A 19,264-nucleotide genomic window follows, 5' to 3' on the forward strand; every position below is an offset into this window, starting at 1 on the left:
CAATGCTAGGGCGCAAAGATGCAAGGCCACCCCACTGGGCCTCCACTCTGACCGCTGCAATCTCTTTAACCTCCAGGATAATATTTTTCATAGAACTGTCCCATTAAATTTAAAGAGAATGACTTAAACTTAATTGGTTTCAAGTTTCTAATGTATAAAACAAATTTAATAAAATCTAAACTGCAGAGTTCTTAGGACTAGGATGACTGGTCTGCTACCTGAATTTTGACAGGGGTTCAGTAAAAAGCAAATATGGAGCCATTACAGGCAAGGGAGTTAATCTGGGTGTAGCAGCCCCTATAATGAAATGTTATAGGAGCTGAAATAAAATGGAATCGGATTAATCAGCATCTTGATGGAAAGAAAGTAAGACCCTGATGAGAGCGTGGGAAGTGGAGAAAGAGCATCAGACTTCAGTCCTGGACCATGTGGTGTGGGGATACTGGGCATGTGATGAATTAGGGCAGGAAGGAAGCTAGAGAAACAGATGGAGGGAGAGAATAAAAATGAAGTGGATGCACTCCAGGCTGAAAAATAAGTTTTGTGTGGATTGTTCATCCCTCACCCGTAGAATTCCTCCAGATGTTTCCTATTTCTCCCAGTGGCATCATTCCTACCCACAGAGAATGGGCCATTCAGACACCACAGCTTCTCACACCCGTCCCCATTCTCAGGCTTGTTCCAAAAGAACTAGTCCCCCTTGGAGAGTGCAGAAAAATCTTAATTTCTTCAAAGTCTGGTCCCTGAGATCTTCAGATCTCAAAGTCAATCTTGGGTCCTAACTGAGTCCTACCACTTCTTTCAGAACCGTCCCTCTCATGCTCACAGAGCCCAAGACCAAGAACACCACTGACATCTTCACTCCAAAAACCATCATGAGGGGCCCAGAAGAGAAAGATAGCTTCATACAAGAAGATAATCTTAAGGATGTTGCGCAAAAAGAACCCAGTATTCTTGGGGTAAGGATATCTCCCTTTTAGGGGGAACAGTGGGGAAAGCATAGTAGACAAACCCAGACAATTGATCTACAAAAGATCTGAGAGAATCTTTATTAAATTTTCTTGTTGGGTTTCAGGTTAATGGGGACATGAAATGGGACTTAAAGAAAGCCATAATCAGATCTTTCAATAAGCTGAAACTAGTAGGTCTTTTCTTCCTAATATCCAGTATAGCCTTGATAATTCATCTTTAACAAAGAGATGTAAGTGGAAACACATTTCACTCAATAATATTATAGTAGATATAATTCTGTTAAAAAAATGTAATTCCTTAAACATTTCAAGATGAGATCATGTGGATGAATCTCATTCTTCTCCCTTTTTGTCTGGATAACCCTGAGTCCCAAATGTTCTAGGTCAACAGATTTCATATCTAAAAAAATTAAGAAAGATTAAAATAATCTATTTTTTAAGTGGCAGATCAATGCACTATATGGGGACTGGCCCAGAGCTTTCCAGTCCCCAGAATGCTGTTCCCTGTCCTGGCTTCTGTCTCTTACTGACTTTGTGGACCAGCAGCAGAGAACTGTACCTTCTGAGCTACCACCGAGACCCATAACTCATAGACACACACTGTCAGCACCCAGCAAGAGGGAAGAATTCGGGTTCTTGGGTCCTGAATTCATTCCTGCAATGGAAAAGTTAAGACAAAGATCCATCTTCTGAAATTTTCAAACAGAAAGAGAAGTTATGCTAGGAAACAGAAAAATCACTCCTCTTCCCAGATTTCGGGGTCAGAGGCATTATTTGTTTACTCGGTGAAAAGAGTCCATTTCTGGGAACTTGAATTGAGGGATCAGGATTAGAACTTAGAACTACTTTATCCTTAGCAATATTATTGAAGGGCAAGATGTAGAGATTTTCTTTGAAGGTTATACTCCTTAGATCCAGGAGATGCAAGAGGCCAAGTTAGAGAAGTTTATCATTTGGGTGATATTTTGCTGTGCTCACAAGAGGTCTTTGTGCATATTGTCATTTTTTATAGTCAAGAATTTTTGTTAATGAAGTAAAGTAAGGGGCTGGAGCGATAGCACAGCGGTAGGGTGTTCGCCTTTCACGCGGCCAATCCGGGTTCGATTCCTCCACCCCTCTCGGAGAGCCTGGCAAGCTACCGAGAGTATCTCGCCCGCACAGCAGAGCCTGGCAAGCTACCCGTGGCGTATTGGATATGTCAAAAACAGTAACAATAAGTCTCACAATGAGAGACATTACTGGTGCCCACTCAAACAAATCGATGAGCAACGAGATGACAGTGACAGTGAAGTAAAGTAAAGTAAAAGTATAGCCTAAGTTCTGGTCCAACCACTGAGAATGTCCAAAACATAATCTTAAAGGGATCAGGTCTTTCTCTTATTTAAGAGAAAAAGAAATAGTTCAGGAGTTTGATAGGATGAGAGAAGATCATGCTTCAAAAATTAAAGTAAGATACGAAATGAAATTAAAGCATTAAACAAGTTCTGACTCTGAGAATGAGTTTGGTTCCTTGCTGAGTATACACTAACCTTAGGTATTTATTTAGACAAACTAACTTAATTTCACAGAGTTGTTGAATCAACTGAGAAGTCTTATTTCTTTAGTACTTTAATGTTCAAGGATTGAGTTTGCACATAAGTTTATTATTTTAAAAAGAGAAAGTAGATATACGAAGTGACCCAGTGCCCCTTCCTCTTCCTCTTTTGGGAATTCTGGTTTTTAATATAGGTTATCATGTTTGTCCCTTTACCTCCTTTCAGCACTCAATATTTGTCCAGAGCGATCATTTCAGAATTTCCAATTTTCCAGCAGTCCCATCTCTATTGTAATTGCCCTCTGCCCTCCCCTCACCACCACCTCTTCCCTCTGCCCCCACCCCTCCACCCTTCAATTGTGACAGGCTGGCTTCCAACTATGGACCAGTCCTTCTGACTCTTTTGAGGAAGTTCATGGCTAAGATCTTGGGTGAGTTCTGCTCACCACAGGCCCCCTGTTGATTCTATCGCTTGGGTTGGGTAAGTGATGTCTGGCAGAAATGTGGCCGATGATAAAATGTTTTATAATTCTTGGTTAAAGATGAAGCAAACTCCCACTCACATGACTAGCTCAACACTGTGCTCTCGTGAGAGAAGTGTCCTTGCTGATCTGTGTTGCTGAGAACAAAAGGAAAAGCTGTCACATGATGACAAGCAGTGAAGACCTTCTACAGAAAATGTGGCCCAGACTCACTTGGGCATATTGTTCTTCAGACCAAAGAGAGTATAGTTGTAAAAACTATTAATCAGTGTTGTATAAAATGACATATAGACAAATTTGAATAATTGTTGTTCTTCAAAAACACATTTGAGGAGCTAGAGAGAGACAGTTCAGCTGGAAAGTTTCTTGCCTTGCATGTGGCCAACTCTGATTTGATCCCCAGTATTCCATATGGTCCCCAAAGCACTACCTTGAGCACAGGTCCAGGAGTGAGCCATGAGCACTGCCAAATGTGACCCAAAAAGAAAACCATTTGATACATATGTTGTTTGAAAAACAAAACCAAGTACTACTTGTCATTCCACTATAATTTCCTGGTACTCATTCTTTAAGTTACTACTTTAAAATGGCTGGTTCTATGTTGATTTGCCTTTGCCTCTCTGAAGAAGCATTCCCTTCCTTTTCCTTAGACCCCCTAAACAGACTCATAGACACATTCCATTATTGGCTTCAGTATCAATGAGATATTATAAATATATGTTTGCATCCAGACATTTATCTACCATTTATTGAGCACCTTCAATATACCAGTACATTCTAACGACCTTACAGACTTAGGATAATCAGTGAGTCAAACTGTTGAAAGAATAGAGGAAGAGAGGGGTCTAGGAGGTGGCTTAGTGGCTAAACCATCTGACTTACAAGCACAATGCCATGAGTTCATTCACCAGTACCAACACATACACCAAGCACAATCCTGACAACTCTATTGTTTATGATCTCAGGCACCGCTGGCAGTTTTTTAACCACACAACAACCCGTTGTGTTGTTTAGCACTACAGCTAAAGGATATAACCCTCCCTCTTAACCACCTCAATGAAAATGATTCATGAGCTTTATGGCCAGTAGTAAAACCCCAAGTGAGCATGTATATGAGCACTTCAGAGACTCCTGGTGAGCACAATGTGCATGAGCACCACAACTGAAGAGTGTGACCCCTCCCCCCTAAAGTATCTCAATGTGATGTGCACGCTTCATGATCTGAGGTTCCTGAGAACCACAGAAAACCCCTGTGTGAGCACCGTGACCAAGTATGTGTGTAACCTCAGTCACTGCAAAAACTGGTCATCATCAGAGGGAAGGGGAGGGGGAATAAAGATCAAGAAGAAAAGGAGGAAGAAAAAGGACTCTATTCCCACAATTCCTGTGGTACATAGGTAGACAGGAGGCTGCATTCCCGAGCCTTCTGCTTTTTTCACTTTTCCACGTCAGTTCCTTCTTCCTTTAAGTTATTCACTCTCAAGAGCTCCAGGAGATCTTCTCATAAGCCTTAGCTATTTTATATCCATCATGCACCCTCAGGTCCCTGACCTCTTCTCCCCAGTATCCCATTTGTATCCCTTTAATAAAATTCCTTCAGTTGCACCCAGCTCCTTATCAATTCTAACACCAGCAAAGCCTACCACTGTCTATATTCCAAGCCTCCTCTCCATCCACACATACTTTCCAGATCTCTCCCTCTGACTTCACACTCTTGTTCCAACCTCACTGAGACCCCACCACTTCACCAATGGAACAAACAATAGATCCTGAAGTTTCTGGACCATGTAGCCATATACATGGCCACACTTCCTAATTCCTCAAGACTGATATTCAAGTAGGAGCACAGCAAATTAGATGGGAAAGTAACATAAAAGCCGACTAAACTCAAACAAAAAAAAAAAACCAATATCACGGAAGACTCAACTAACAACAAACATCTTAGTGAATTCTTAGACAAGGACTGAACAACCCCATCATGAGATATAAAAGCTTTCACACAAAAATTTAAAATTTTAGTTATCAATCTTTAATATTGGAGCTTTGATATCCAATTAATTTCAACAGTTGTAGCTTTACACTAAAATAAAATAAATTTTTAAAAAACAAAAAAAAATAGTCCTTCCTTTGTTAATAGACATTGTATCTTATCACTGCTCCAGAAATTGTAGGATTGATTAATTACTATTCTAATTATTCACCTTTTCCCCAAATATTCTTGAATGATATTCTTTCTTCAATTATACCCAATGGTACTTGTTTCTTTTGCTACACATTACTCACCCAGTTTTCCCAATCTCTGTTACCTTTATTGAGCTAAAAGATATTCTTTAAATGAACTATTCTCTTTAACATTTTGTTCATGTGACTTATTGGATATTTTCTTGGGCTAATTTCTCATTTTCCTCCTCCTAATATGCTACTTTTACACTCCTTTACTATTTCTGGTTATGTCTATGATCCTAAACTTAGCATTATCCACAGTTAAAGCATTAATTCTATTCACTTTTCTCTGTTTATCCCAATGATAACTTCATCCAATGATATGGTCTTAAATGTTATCTCCATTTATCATTTTTGTATTTTTTAAAATTCTGTATTCCTTATTTTTACTTATTTTGGGTTTCTTTTGGGGGTGGTGGTGTCACAACTGGCTGTGCTCAGGGTTTATTTCTGACTCTGTGCAAGGGCTTACTCCTAATAGGGTTCAGGGGACCATTTGCAGTGCCAGAGATCAAATCTGGGTTGGCTACTTGCAAGGCAAATGCCATACTACAATCAGTGCCCTTTTTACATATTTTCCAAACTGAGGCTCATCTATCCCATAGTCTGTGCACACACACATATATATATATGCATACATACACACACACACACACACACACACACACACACACACACACACACTGGGCTATGTGGTATGTCTCCCATATTTTCAAGACAGAAATCCTGATCATCCCCTAAAATACTCACCATTCTTTCCCATCTCAGATCAATGTTAATTCATAATTATTGTTGCTCAAGCCAAAATAACTCTAAGTATTTTTTCCTTTAAGGAAAAACCTTTATTTCATTTAAGGAAATATATAATAAAATAATAATAAAAGTAATAAAATGACAATGAATAAAAGTAAAATAAAATAATAAACATAATTTTAAAAATTATTTCCTTTAAGGAAAAGTCTGTTACTCTTTTTCATAACTCATATTAAAATTGTCAGCAGTTCTATGGGTTTAATCTCCACAGTACATAGAATCCAGCTACTTCTTAATACCCCTGTTACTACCATCTTCTTTCAACTCAACATCATATCATATATGAATTTATTTATTTATTTATTTATTTATTTTGCTTTTTGGGTCACACCTGGCGATGCACAGGGGTTACTCCTGGCTCTGCACTCAGGAATTACCCCTGGCCGTGCTCAGGGGACCATATGGGATGCTGGGATTTGAACCCGGGTCGGCCGCGTGCAAGGCAAACGCCCTACCCGCTGTGCTATCTCTCCAGCCCCTCATATATGAATTTATTGCAATATTCTCTCTTTAAATTTTTTATATTTATTCTATTAATCTTATTTTATTTCCTTAATTATCTATTCTAATGAAAACAAGGTAGAAAGAGTTTTAAATGATCAAAAAAATTTCTTGGCTCAAAATTATCCAGTGGCCTTCCCTCTTTTTTTTTTTTTTACAAAATTTTTATTTACTGAGCTATTTTTCCGATGATTCCATTTACCATTTTGTTGTTAACATGCAATATAAAATAAATGATTTTGTGCCTGCCAAGGGGACAGGGTTGGGGGATGCATGGGAATGTGGAGACAATGATAAGAGGGAATGTCACACTGGTAAGGTTGGCGCTAACCTTCCCTTTTTTATTCAAAATGAAGCACAAGTTCATAAGGAAGAAAATAATGCTTTATGTGGTTTACTCTATGTTCCCAATATTTCTCAGGACTCTTTTTCTACTACTTTTATTTTATTCTACTTTTGTGGAACTTATCTTTGAAGGGAGATAATGCACATAACATATACTCAAAGACAGTTAATTTCATTTACATTTTTGTTCTTTTTCTATTTGCATACAATATGTATTAAATAAATAGTAGTGATACAGGTTATTTGATTCTCTCTATTCTATTTTCCTGTTGTCTGTAAATTATGTATTCATTAAAGAATGAGTAAGAGTGAAACTCTTAGATCAAACTAAGAAGGCTACAGTCCCTATTTCTTTACTTAGTTATTTGTTCAGGTTTGTACAAGTTACATTAACTCTTAGTACTTTGCTTTTCTCCTCTGTGATCAAGATAAGATGAACACCGTAATGCATCAAATGTTCAACAAATGTAGGTGGATCTCTGCTACCATTTGTGCATTAAAAATATAAAAACTACTAAAACCCTCAGGGGGACAAAGAGATAGTAAAGGGTTTAAATACATGCGTTGCATACAGCTGACTCATGTTTGATTTCCGACACCATAGGAATCCCCAAGCTTCACTGAGTGCATCCCGGAGACTCCTGATTACTACTAGTGTGGTTTGGGTGACTCCCCAAACTGAAGAGCCCAAGGAAGACCACATCCTTGAGACGTTGTATTAAACAGACACTTAGGTTGATCAAGTAACACCCAGTTGGGTACCCCCAGCCTAATGAGTATCTTGAGAGGTCCTTGAAATGTAAAACAAAATAAAATAAATCTACTGATAAATTAATATAGGGCTGGAGTGATAGCACAGCGGGTAGAGCATTTGTCTTGCATGTGGCCTACTTGGGTTCCATTTCTCCAGCCCTCTCAGAGAGCCCCGCAAACTACCAAGAGTATCTCGCCCACACAGCAGAGCCTGGAAAACTACTCATGGCATATTTGATATGGAAAAAACGGTAACAACAAATCTCACAATGGAGATGTTACTGGTGCCTGCTCGAGCAAATCATTGAGTAGTGGGATGACAGTGATAGTGACAGTGAAGTTAATATAAATCAAGATGGTCTATTTATTTTATTTCAATTTAAGTTGAACCCTCTATCAATATTCTCTTGATAAGGTCACTTTCTATAATCCATCTAACTGTAATCCATCTCTTCTCTCTAACTGGATTATACATGACCCCATATAAGGTCATGTAATGGATGTAGGGGTCATTTTTAATGAAACTTACTATGAGTCCAAATTACTTAAGACCTGTAGATATTTGATTTGTATACTATTTTATATACTTATATACTCAGAGTTTTGTGAAAATAACTTGGGCTGCAGAGAGATCGGAAGTGAAAAAAGTTTAATGCACCTTATTCTAGAATATTCTCTCTTCATCTGTTGCAGACTATCCAGATACTATGTTGCCTGATGATTTCCAGTTTGGGGGCGATTATGGTTTCTGCTCCCTACCCTCCCTACTTCAACACAGCAGTTTCCATCATTTTGATGTCTGGGTACCCATTTGCTGGAGCTCTGTGTGTAAGTAGAGGGAGGTCTCCAAGACCTCAAGCGTATTATGAATGAAAAGTGAATGTTAAGTCATTGATAACTAAGTGAGCAACTGAGTTCCAAAGGCCGGAAATCTTTCTCTAACTCAAGGGCGGGGAGGGGGGTCAATGAAGTCATTGTAATCCCTCCAATTTTAAGAATCATTCCTTTTTCAAGTAAACAATGAAAAGTCATTTAAAAAAAACTTAAATTAGTGACCAGAGAAATATAGTACAGTGGGTAGGGTACTTGCCCAGCACAAAGCTGACCAAAGTTGCATTCTCAACATCCTATATGGTTCCCCAAGACTGCCAGGAGTGATCCCTGAGTACAGAGCAAGGTGTAAGCCCTGAGCACTGCCAGGTGTGGTCCAGAACAAACAACAAAAATTAAATTATTAACACTTGTAGATGCCCCAGGTTTTCAAGGAATTAAATTGCAATGATAAGACTTCTGGGAAGCAGATATACTTTTTTTTTTTTTTTTTCTTTTTGGGTCACACCTGGCGATGCACAAGGGTCACTCCTGGCTCTGCACTCAGGAATTACCCCTGGCGGTGCTCAGGGGACCATATGGGATGCTGGGAATCGAACCCGGGTCGGCCGCGTGCAAGGCAAACGCCCTACCCGCTGTGCTATCACTCCAGCCCCTACTTTTGTTGTGTGTTCAGATGCAATCATAAACCCTTGAGAACTAATTTTTTTTTTCAGAATTTCACCAAGTAGTTACACAGATGCCAGTGGATCTTTTTTTCTGGGGGGAGAATAGCAAGATCAGACTCATACTTCCCTCAAAAGAGTACATATTTTCCATAAAGAAATGAGAAAAAAAATTGTACATCCCGTGCAACACACCACCTCTCTATGGATACAGTGCTTGTATAAACTTGCCCTATGCAGTCACATAAGAGAGTGTGACTATTCTATTCCTGGTTCAAAGTGCAATTTCTCTATACTTTAACCAGTGGCTATGAATCTCATATTCTCTTATGAAAGCCAGAGTTAGCTCATGCCAGACTCTCCTTGTCTGTGATTACTCAACCCTAAAGCCACAAACTTTACCAGTGTTTCAGCTTCTCCTAACATCCTCTTTTCACCAGCTGTATCCTTGATGTCACTGGCTTCTGTGGATTATGATAACTCTTTACAGCTGCCTTGTACTTCCCACTTTCCTCAACCTCAGTCTTAATCAGCCCACCTGCACCTATGTCTTGAATCCACTGTGTTCCTGTGTTTTGTGCAATCAGTGCATTTTCCCCAAGTGTTTTTATTGATGGACTTGAGCAATAGCACAGCGGGTAGGACATTTGCCTTGTACGTGGCCATCCCAAGTTCGATTCCTCCGTCCCTCTTGGAGAGCCCGGCAAGCTATTGAGAGTATCCTGCCCGCATGGCAGAGCCTGGCAAGCTCCCTGTGGTGTATTCAATATACCAAAAACAGTCACAAGTCTCACAATGGAGACATTACTGGTGCCCACTCGAGCAAATCAATGAACAACGGGATGAAGTGCTACAGTGCTTTTATTGACTACTCACATATTTCACTTATTAAACTCATTAGTTTTTCCTCTATCACCAGTAATTAGTCTTTTAATTTAGCAACACTTTCCTTCTTCCATGTTTAACTTCTCTCCAGACCTCCTCAGCTCTGAATGACTTTTGTAACAGAAGCTCGACCCCTTTATGCACCTGCATATTCTTTAACACCTCCTGAAGATGGGAATTGATACGAGCTCATATCAACCCTACAGTGTTCTTTCCCTAAAATGTTAATCTTCTTTTAAAAACTTCTAATTAATTGATTGATTTAAATAGAATCACAGTAAGATACACAGTTAAAAAGTTATTCATGATTGGGTTTCAGTCACATAATGTTCCAACACCTGTTCCACTTCACCAGTGTACATTTCCCACCATTAATGTCCCCAGTTTCTCTCCTGCCCCCCGACATGGCAGGCACTTGGCACTTTTTTTCTTCCTCTCTCTCTCTCTCTCTCTCTCTCTCTCTCTGTCTTTCTGTCTCTGTGTCTCTCTCTCTTTTGGGCATTATGTTTTGCAATACAGATACTAAAAGGTTATTGTGTATTACCTACCTTTACCTCCGTTAAACACTCAGCTCTGATTGATTGAGTTATTGAAAAAAACATGTTTCTTTCCCTTCCATAATCTATCTAATCTGATCATTTTTCTCTTCTCTGAGCAGTTTGGCATTACTGGAGCCCTCTCAATTATCTTTGGAAAAAAATCAACCAAGACCTTTGTAAGTATCACATGTCAGCTGATTGGAGTAAAATAAAGTTCAGAGTTGATTCCTCAGTTCAAAAGTTCCATTTGACACTGCAGAAAAGCACAGATTGAAGCAGAGAAGAGACTCCTAAGTTCTCCCCACTGGTGAAGTTCTCCCTTCTGCTTCATCGGCTAAGCAAGCAGTAGAGTTCCAATTATTTGCCTTGTAGAACACAAACCCGCCCCCCCACCACCACCCCAGTAGTGCTCTTGCATCCTATTGTAAGTTGGCAGAAAGTTTACCCCTATAGCTTAAATAGTGGAAATTTAAAGCATACCATAGACTCCTTAAAACTTATGATCTTGGTTATAAATGGGGTAGACCCTCCACATTGAGGGTCATACATCCTTTTTTTTTTTTGGAAAAAGTTGCCTTGTAAGAAATTGTAAGAGTCAATTTTCCCAAGTATCAGGGTCAGAAGTATATAAACTTAGGTCTGGTGATTTGCTCCTACTACCTCAAAACAGGAGACTATAAGATAATTGTGACATCTCTAACAAAGGTCAAGATAGTATGAAGAGAGGAGAGAAAGAATCTATGTATTTTGCTCCTCTCATCATTTATGCTCACCAACCACACACCCATAATGTGGGTGGGAAATGTTTATCCTGAGCCAGGTGGAATGCCAGTAAATCCATGTTTGATTAGCCAGGAATAAGAATTCCAAAAATTGCTCTATGAAACAGAACTATATTCCCGATGCTGGAAATTAAAGTCTACACCCAAGAACTAGTAAACTGGGTTTTATAGAGCTTTAAAGCATGAGATGGGGGTCAGAGTTCTGGACTTGGAATCAGGAAACATTCTCTTCTCCCACTTCTTCCATTGACTAATCCTGTCTGTATGCTTGAAAAAGCTTCTTCCTCCTCGATGCTTCAGTGTTCTCATTTATACAATGGGAAAGGTAAACAAACCATGTGAAAGGTAAACCAACATCTCTTAGAGGTAGTTCCCCAAGTTCTCAGAGTACCCGGAAAAGGGAAGGAACCATCTTTGGAATGAGCTGACATTCTGGGTGGGCTTCACATGTGGAACATAGACCCCTCAATTCCACTTTTCCTTCAGAGTTTCAATATTCAAAGACAGAACAACAGAACTAAGGGTGAAGAAGGCAGAGCCACCACCTTTGTTTTCCCCAAACAAAGGTGGGATATAGTCACTGTATCCCACAATATCTGTACCCAAAGAGAAGGAACATGGCACAGCCGGACCCAACATTGCTTTTGGAGAGGAAGGTCCTCTGTGAGTCCTCTTACCCAGTAGGGTGTGTGTGGGTTGCTCTTGGTTCTCATACTCCAAATGGATCTCTAAGTGACCATTTCAACTCTTCTAGTGTGTCACTGACTTTTTTTTTTTTGGCCTAAATTTGCAGCTTTACAGAAAGAGAAGCTATAGATGGAATTTCCCCGGAGAGAGCAAAGTCCTTAAAATAGTTCAATGATTCCGAGCCTATGGAGGAAGTCAAAGGAGGTCATGCTGTGATCTGACGATTCCACCTCTATGTTCATTTACTGCAAGAGAGTGTTAAAACCAAAACTTCTCTCTCTCTCTGTCTCTGACGGGGAAGGTTACTCATAATTATTTCAAATTCAGCAATCATGGGTTGCATGGATCTGATTAACGTCAGGTTCTGCTGGATGGTAAGACTAGCTTGCCAATCGCTAGACGTTTTCCGTGTTGCAGCCCTCCATTTCCAGTGCACACAGAGAGGTTCATTCCTGCAGACTGATTCTTCCATGAAATCTTCCGTTGCAGCGCTAATAGGAGTCCAAGAACAGCAAGCTCTGGGTCCGAGACCCGCTACCACTGACTTCCCTCTACAGATACCTGAACTGATGCATCTATCCTTTATCCCAACCGCTTAGTCATTTCCGCTGATTGGTCACACCGTATGTAAATGAGGATTTGGGAGAATGACCAATCAGATTTTGCATATCCCTTGCAAATGAGAGTTTGTGGACTGATCAATAGGATCCCGTGGACAAATGAGGACCAATCGGCAGTCTTAATGATCTAACTCCCTCCCTTCCTCATTTCCTTTGTAAGACTTGGTTTAATTATAGCAAACGAAGAACTAAATGACGCTGGAGTATACAGACGAGTGGTAGAGAAACCCAGGGGAGTAATATAAGTAATATTGTCACGGGAGAAGGGGATAATACCACACTCTGTGTGGAACTCTAAGGCAGAATTTCTCTTCCAGGTCTTGATCTTAAATCTTATTAGCGCTGTTGTAGCTGGGATCGGTCTCTTCCTCCTTGCCGCTACCCTGAAAGCCCTGAAGACGGCCTCTAAGCAATGTGACTCCGGAAATGACTCTCTAGCCTCATTGCCGAATATTTCGAATATTCCATACCATTATTCAGCCTACAAAGCCAAGGACTGCCTCCTGACGGGGTCCAGCCTCACTGTAAGTAGGTTGGGGTTGAATATTGAATCATGTGGAAGATGAATGCTCCCTGCCCCGCCCCCCCTCCACATCACCCCTGCTTTTTCAGCTTTCTTCAGTTGAATTGGATTAAATGCCTGCAGCTGGACAGGGGTGGGGTGAGAAGTATAGTTTGAAAAGGCTTTTCAGAAGACATATAATACGGGAATGCATTATATTAAATCATGATCTACTTACTGAGCACTGCTGGGAAAAAACCCTGACCACCAGCCAGAAATAGCTAATATATTCAAACAGTGCCGGGTATAACCTACCCACCCTCCCACCCTCATTTGCTTTTAAATTGAATCACCTCTAGATATGCAGTTACAAAACTGTTCATGGTCGGGTTTTAGTCATAATGTGTTCCTACACCCATCCCTCCACCAGTATACATTTCCCACCACCAGTGTCCCCAGTTTCCTTCCCTCCACCTCATTTCCAAAATTTGTTAAATAGAAGAGAACATAAGGAAAAAAAGTGGGCAGCAAAAAAAATGAAACAAACATGAAAGTTACCTGCCAAGAATTAGGAATAATATATTAATTTGAAATGACAATAATGGAAAATTATTTTAAATGCTTATAGATATAAAGTCAAGCCCAAAAGAAAGAACTGGATAGTAAAATAGAAAAGAGCAAATGGATTCCCCAGGACAAAATATAATTAGAAATAAATATATTATCCTTAAAATTAAGAACTGAACATCAGACTAAGGTAAACATTTGGAAAATATAATAACTATAGCACTGTAGCACTGTTGTCCCATTGTTCATCGATTTGCTCAAGCGGGCAAATGTCTCCTTTGTGAGACTTGTTTTCGGCATATCGAATACTCCATGGGTACATATCGAATACTCCATGGGTAGCTTGCCAGTCTCTGCCATGTGGGCGGGATACTCTTGGTAGCTTGCTGGGCTCTCTGAGAGGGTCGGAGGACTCAAACCCGGCTCAGCCACGTGCAAGGCAAATGCCCTACCCCTGTGCTATCACTCCAGACCATAATAACTATATAATAAAAAAAGAAGATGTGACAAGAAATGTTCAACCCATATCTTATATGAGTTTCAGGAGAGAAACATGGACTGGAGGAAACATATAACCTGAGAATTTTTCAGAATTAAGAAAATGATATTTTATACTAAAGGAATGTACTGAGATCAATGCAAAAACTAAACAAACCCAAACCTTGGGTAGTTTGGTGGTGGAGAGGTACAGGAACATTCTAAGTCAAAAACCATAAAATGTGACACTATCATATCTAGGTTGCCTAAATGACAATGGATATTTAAAAAGATGTTTAATCTCATAGTAGGAAACATCATTATGGAAACAAAAACATCAAAGACAAAACCAAAATAATTATTCCAGATAAATGTGGATTATTTAGAATGTGGGATATCAAGTTTGTGAAATGGAGCTTGAGGCTTTCATCCTTCTGTTAAGAGAAACAAAAGAGACAATGGGACTAAATCATGTTCCCTGTCCATCATTTTCTGCACTGCTAGAACCTCCATCTCTCAGTGTCCTCTCAGGCAGGTCTATGGACTAATCTCTGCCCCCAACCCTCTGTGCCCTCATATGCAGACTGTGCTGGTGGTGATGTTCCTCTTCACTGTCCTGGAGCTCCTCCTAGCTGCATATGCCTCTGTGATTTTGTGGAAACAGAACTGCTCCAAGAACCTGGGGGTAAGCATCTGGCGAGCCACATGATACCTGTTACGTCCTCTGATTTGAGCTATGAGGACTCAGGTCTAGAAAGAGACGTTAAGAATTGGTCGTGATAGGCAATACAAAACAAATTATTTTGCACCTGCTTTGGGACAGGCTTGGGTGGTGGTGAGAGGATTTGAAATAATGGTGGTAGGAAGGTGTAGTGGTCATGGTGGGAATGGTGTTGAAGTATTGGATGTGGTAAATTGTTGTGAATAACTTTATAATGATAAAATTAAAAAAAACAAACAAACAGGGGCCGGAGCGATAGCACAGCGGGTAGGGCTTTTGCCTTGCACGCGGCCGACCCGGGTTCGATCCCCAGCATCCCATATGGTCCCCCAAGCACTGCCAGGAGTAATTCCTGAGTGCAAAGCCAGGAGTAACCCCTGAGCATTGCTGGGTGTGACCCAAAAAGCAAAAAAAAAAATTAAAAATTAAACAATTAAAATATTTTTAAAAATCGGTTATGAGAAAGTGAGCAAACATTTCAATCAATGGGTTTCTCAAGAATTACACTGATCGTCAGGGATGCATTGGTGCTGAATAGGCAGTAACCAGTTAGAGAACTTCGTAATGTAAAGTGAGAGGGTTTTAGAAATCACGTTTCCCAAGGCCTATCCTTGGATAAAATAATATGGCTAATGACTGATACAGACTTAAGGGTAAAACTGTATTTCCTGCGTGCTAAAAGTAGACTAAGGACCAAACATGATGGCCTCTCAGTATCTGTAATGTAAACCATAATGCCCCAAAGTAGAAAGAGAGTAAGAAGGAAGGTGCCTGCCACAGAGAAAGAGGATTGGGATGGGGGAGTTGACGGGAGGGACACTGGGAACATTGGTGGTGGAAGATGCACACTGGTGGAGGGATGGGTGCTCAATCATTGTATGACTGAAACTCAATCGTGAAAGTTCTTAACTGTATCTCAAGGTGATTCGAAACAAAACTGTTTGTCCTTGTACAGAGCTTTCTAGTGAGTCTCCGGAGGCAAGTTTACCTTGCTAATGTCATGAGATTCTACTAGTTTACCTCTGCTCTTTTTATGCTTTCCTATGTTCTTCCTTACTTCCTTTTGTGTCTTTAAAATACTTTCATCTCCTTTAAAAGCTCTAGTGAAACTAAAGGAAATTTGCAAATGGACTGAATATTTAAGATGCAGCTATAATCTTAACTATGATCTTATTTAAAAATAGTTCTGTGATTAGCATTTTGGAGAATGACACATGTTTAAATGAATATTTATGCCCTTACACGTGCAATTATGTATTATGCAATATTAGCGTAGCCATCCTTTATAGAATTTAGATAGAACTCATTGTAAATGTGTTCTAGAAACCTCAAAACTGAAGATAATTAAAATAACATCCAATTATAATGAACCCTTATTTATTTATTTATTTTTTAATTTTATGGAATCACCGTGAAATAGTTACAAGCTTTCCACTTTTTTTTTCCCTAGAGTGAATTTTCTTTGCCTCAATCACAAGATCTTATCCAGCATGTCAAAAAGACTTCTTCAAGCCCATAGATTGAGTCTGAGTAGCTCTTTGTCTTTCAGGAGAAAGGAGTGGATCAAAGCTCTACTTGCAAAACATAAACTTTTCTGCTATTTCAACTACTTGAGTCATTCTGAAAGAAATAAAAAAGTATCTTCTGTTTTATACTTGCTCACTATACCCTTTGAAATAATTTCCCCAAATCCCCGGTGAGTATAATTTAATTAACCAAACTTCAAAAATGGCCATGATCTTGGTAGGCTTCACCAGATAAACTGAACTGGACGCGATTCATCTGTATCTAAAGATGAAGAGAAAATGAACACTGCTGTGTGAGTGTGATACATCATGTGTATATGTCAACACCAGTTTTGTACTTTTATGTTTATGTGCTTAAATACTAGTTATTAGGAACTTTAATAATTTTAAAATGAGTATAACTTCATTTCTGTCAATCACATGAATTGAAAATCTGTCAATTTAATATGGCTCACTGTTCTAGCTCATGTAATGACTTTTTTCTTGTAGAAAATGAAAGATTATAACTAATGACAACCATTTGTTTAATGCAAGTTCTATACTAATAAATTTTACATAGAAAAATAATATCAAATTCATTTTCGTATTAAACAACGTGACCTTTTGAATAAATACGTTCCTGATATTATCCCCAGATTTAGGCATTGGGACATACCCCAAAATAAAATGTTTAATATAAATGCAAATATTCATGTTTTCCAAGTAGCATCATACAAAAATGATCATGAAAATAATTCACAAAATACTACTCAAATAAAAACTATTGAATGGTGAAAGAGAAAAAAACTTGTGGTCTATTCAGACAATGGTGCATTGTTACACAGCAATACAAGTGGGAAAACTCTAATCATAGCCAAGCATCACTTAAAGAATTTTTGGTCACCAACAAACCAAAAACAAAGGATTATGGTTCTGAAAAACTGAACCTTATGGACTTGTTGTGTAATAGGCTGTATTTAGTTTTGTGCAATTATATTTTGTGACATTTTCATCATTGTATCACTGTCATCCCGTTGTTCATTGATTTACTCGCGCGGGCACCAGTAAAGTATCTATTCCTCCCAGCCCTGAGATTTTAGCAGCCTCTCCTTACTCATCTTTCCCAATGATTGGGGGCTCTTTCAGGGTCGGGGGAATGAGACCTATTATTACTGTTTTTGGCATATCGAATATGCCACGGGTAGCTTGCCAGGCTCTGCCCATGAGGGCGGAATACTCTCAAGCAGCCTGGAGCATGGGGGTAGTTGGGTAGTGGAGGTCAGCTGCTGGGGCTGGGTTCCTTGGGGCAGGGAAGGTTCTCACCTTCCCCTTCTGGGACACCCTGAATGAAAACAACCTGGCGCAGAGTCTCACACATTATTTAAAAAAAAAAAATTACAGCACATAGGGCTTGAACACAGCCGACCCGGGTTCAATTCCCAGCATCCCATATGGTCCCCTGAGCACCACTAGGGGTAATTCCTGAGTACAGAGCCAGGAGTAACCCCTGTGGATAGCTGGGTGTGACCCAAAAAGCAAAAAAAAAATTTTTAACTGAATATCCATGAGATAGACCATTACAAAGCTGTTCATAATTGGGTTTCAGTCTTACAATGATCCAGCACCCATCCCTCCACCATTTCCCACCACCAATATCCCTTGTTTCCCTACCAACATCTCCCAACACCCCACCTCCCACCCCACCTCCCACTCCCACCCTCTATGGGAGGCACTTTGCTTCTTCCTGTCTCTCTCTCTCTCTCTCTCTCTCTCTCTCTCTCTCCCCTCTCTCTCTTTTTCTCTCTCTCTCTCCTTTTCCTTTTGTGTATTATGGTTTGCAATACAGGTGTTAAAAGGTCATGGTGTTTGTTCAGGGCACCATTTTTTATCAGGATAGTAAAGCTGGAATAGCTTTTTAATTGGATGGCAGTTTTAGGGTGTGGATGTGACAGTATCTGGAATTTTCATAATTGTTGGATAACATTGAGTTGTTCTTGCTGCTCCTGCAGGGAGCTTGAGGTTTATTGAGCCACTCCCACAGCAGTGCAACTGAGGCACACCCAATTCCATTAGGCACTAATAATCCTGTATTGCTCCTCTCCTTTGTCACCTGTTTCCACTCTGGAGAAACCTGTGTTCTCTCTTAAACACATGCTTCTTTCTTTCTTTCCCTGTACATCTTTTGAAATAAGTTTTAATAAAAACCATCTTGTTTAAAAACAAAAGATTAAAAAGTCATTTTCCAGCTCTGAAGAATAGAAGCAAATGGTTTGTTTTTGGTCACACCCAGTTGTGCTCAGGGCTTGCTCCTGGTGTATACTCAAGGATCACTCCTAACACGGTCAGGACCATATGGAGTACTGGGGATTGAATCTGGGTTGGACACATGCAAGGCAAGTGCCCTATCAGTGGTGCTATCTCTCAGCCCTAGAAGAAATCTGGAAGTCTCTTGGGAGAGGGATGTAGAAGGAACAGCCTGGAGGCCTTCATTGTTAAGCAAATTGGGCCGAAATACCAACAAAGGCATCTCTCCTCGATAATTCCAACACTTTCTGACTCATTTCAGAAACAATTCTTCTGGCCCAGGGACAATCTTCTCCTCTGATCTGTGTTTGCAAGTGCATGCCTCTGGCCAGGGAGAGGATCTCCTTCTCCCATTTGCTGTTGTAAATTTCAATATAGTGAAAAGAGGGTGTGATGGGCCCATGCACAGTACACGCAGCACTAGAGCATTCAGTGGCTGAGAACTGCCTTTCTGGGCCAGAGAATGGGCGAAGGACAGGCGACGGATGAAGGAACGGGAACCAAGACCCAGGCTGGTCGGCAGTCATCTGACCTCTTTCAGCAGTTGTAGTCATCAT

General features: G+C 40.0%; 1 protein-coding gene across 1 annotated transcript; it reads left to right on the forward strand.

Annotated features, from left to right (window-relative positions):
* The first annotated feature begins 872 nt into the window (after nt 1-872).
* Nucleotides 873-16,758, forward strand: MS4A7 (membrane spanning 4-domains A7). Its single transcript, XM_004620811.2, has 6 exons — nt 873-959; nt 8,316-8,450; nt 10,662-10,718; nt 12,949-13,155; nt 14,761-14,862; nt 16,349-16,758. Exons 1-6 carry the CDS (start codon nt 876-878, stop codon nt 16,415-16,417), a joined length of 654 nt encoding a protein of 217 aa, XP_004620868.2. The 5' UTR covers nt 873-875; the 3' UTR covers nt 16,418-16,758.
* The last annotated feature ends 2,506 nt before the right edge of the window (nt 16,759-19,264 follow it).

This window comes from Sorex araneus, chromosome 6, assembly GCF_027595985.1.
Source record: "Sorex araneus isolate mSorAra2 chromosome 6, mSorAra2.pri, whole genome shotgun sequence".
NCBI classification, from domain to species: domain Eukaryota; kingdom Metazoa; phylum Chordata; class Mammalia; order Eulipotyphla; family Soricidae; genus Sorex; species Sorex araneus.

What these genes read in the sequence shown, in the direction of transcription:
- MS4A7 (XM_004620811.2), top strand. Translation starts at nt 876, where the DNA reads ATGAGGGGCCCAGAAGAGAAAGATAGCTTCATACAAGAAGATAATCTT. An exon ending in AAGAACCCAGTATTCTTGGG is followed by an intron (nt 960 to 8,315) that starts GTAAGGATATCT and finishes CATCTGTTGCAG; the next exon opens with ACTATCCAGATACTATGTTG. An exon ending in ACTGCTCCAAGAACCTGGGG is followed by an intron (nt 14,863 to 16,348) that starts GTAAGCATCTGG and finishes TTTTTTCCCTAG; the next exon opens with AGTGAATTTTCTTTGCCTCA.